A 1,557-nucleotide genomic window follows, 5' to 3' on the forward strand; every position below is an offset into this window, starting at 1 on the left:
GGCCGCGATGCCTCCCCGGCCCCGGGGCGGCCCGGCAGCCCCCCCCCGCTGCCCCCAAGCAGGGCGCTGCCCCTCTCCGGCGGTGCCTGCTTTCGGCCAGAAGGTACCCGGGTACCAAACGGAACGGCGGGCCGGTATTGAAAGAGCAAGTGAAGCGGAAATTTAAAGTCCCTCTGCTAATAATAACAGTATAAATAACCGAAGACGTCTTGTAAACAGTGCGGTCATAACCCTGAAACATTAAACAGCGCGGTGGGATCTGGCGCATCAGCTGCCGGTGCAGGGGGAGCGCCCCGCACTCCTGTTTATCTCAGCCTCCTCTCCCACGGGCGCGCTGATCGATAGAGGGGAGATGTTTAAGTTAAAAATTCCCGGCCCCGAGGACCGGGGCCGGAGGGGGATCCTCCGTCCCGCTGTACTTCACCAGCAGCTGACTGCTCCCGGCCCCGCGGTGCGGAGCGGCGGGAGCGGCGGGAGCGGCTCCCGCAGCGCCCGGGCGCCGGGCTGCGGGGCCGGGCCGGGCTCCCGCGGCGAGGACAGGTCCCGGCCCAGCCACCCCCTCCCCCCGGGCTCTGCTCCGAATCTTTAGCGCCGGGGAAACTGCCCTCCCGCGGCCCGGGGCGGAGCGGCGGGTTCCCCGCAGCGCGCCGGGCGAGGGCGGCCGGCGGAGGCGCGGTCCTTCCTTCCCCCGCCGAGCCCGAGAGTCGGAAACGAACGTTACACCGCTCTGTGTTCAGTGGAAAGGAAGGTTTATTCACAGAAATAGAGCAAAACCTGCTTGGAGAAAATATATCTATATATCTTTAGGGTGAATTACTTCATAGAGATGACTGTCAAAGTCAGTTTTTCTAGGCATCTACATATTTCACAGGTCTCAGACAAAAGATACGCGCGCGGTAGGTTTTGTTTGATCTCTGTCTTTTCTCTAGTAGCGCTTGAACCAGCAAGGCTCTTGTTGCAGGACACTCGACTGTACACGCATTTAATAAAGTTAAATAGAGTCGGGGTCTCTCGGGGCGGAGTCTTTGCTAGGGCACGTTTGGTCGTCTCCGCGCCGGGAGAGCGGCTCTCCCCGTCGCTCTTGCCCGGCGCCCGCGGCCCGGGGCAGCGGCGGGGCCGCGGCGTGTCCCTGCCCGCCCCGCCGCCCGCTCCCCGCCCGCGCCGGGACGCTGCTGGCCCGGCCGCCGGGGCTCAGGATGCCGTCGGGCCGCACAAGCGGTTTGTGTTCACCACTTCTTTCAGGTCACTCTCGGGTTTGCCGGCTACCATAAAAGGCCAAGTCTGTAGCCAGGAAAAGACACGGGTGGGAAGGGGGTTACATACGGAAAAAGGCACATTGCAACGCTTATTTCGCCAGCGGGTCCGGCTCGGGAGCGCCCCGGGGCATCGAGCCCGCCATCCAGCGCCGCCTGAGCCCGCTTCTGGCAGCGCTCGGCGGGGCGCGGGCCGGGGCGGCCGCCGGGGCTTCGGCGAGCACCGCTTCGTCTTTCGCCGGCGGCTGACGCCGCGTCCCCTCCCGGCCGCGGCGGGCCCCCCCCGCGCCTCCGCGGGCCGGCG

General features: G+C 65.8%; 1 protein-coding gene across 1 annotated transcript in view; it reads right to left on the reverse strand.

The window, feature by feature from the left end:
* Nucleotides 1-729: 729 nt before the first annotated feature.
* TCF21 (transcription factor 21) overlaps nt 730-1,557 on the reverse strand; it is a 2,852-nt gene continuing 2,024 nt past the window's right edge. Inside the window, exon 2 of the mRNA XM_010574669.1 lies at nt 730-1,281. Coding sequence (XP_010572971.1) covers nt 1,192-1,281 — 90 coding nt within the window. The 3' untranslated portion in view covers nt 730-1,191. The remainder of the gene's footprint in view (nt 1,282-1,557) is intronic.

Source organism: Haliaeetus leucocephalus, unplaced genomic scaffold (assembly GCF_000737465.1).
Source record: "Haliaeetus leucocephalus isolate CR32 unplaced genomic scaffold, Haliaeetus_leucocephalus-4.0 Scaffold450, whole genome shotgun sequence".
NCBI classification, from domain to species: Eukaryota; Metazoa; Chordata; class Aves; order Accipitriformes; family Accipitridae; genus Haliaeetus; species Haliaeetus leucocephalus.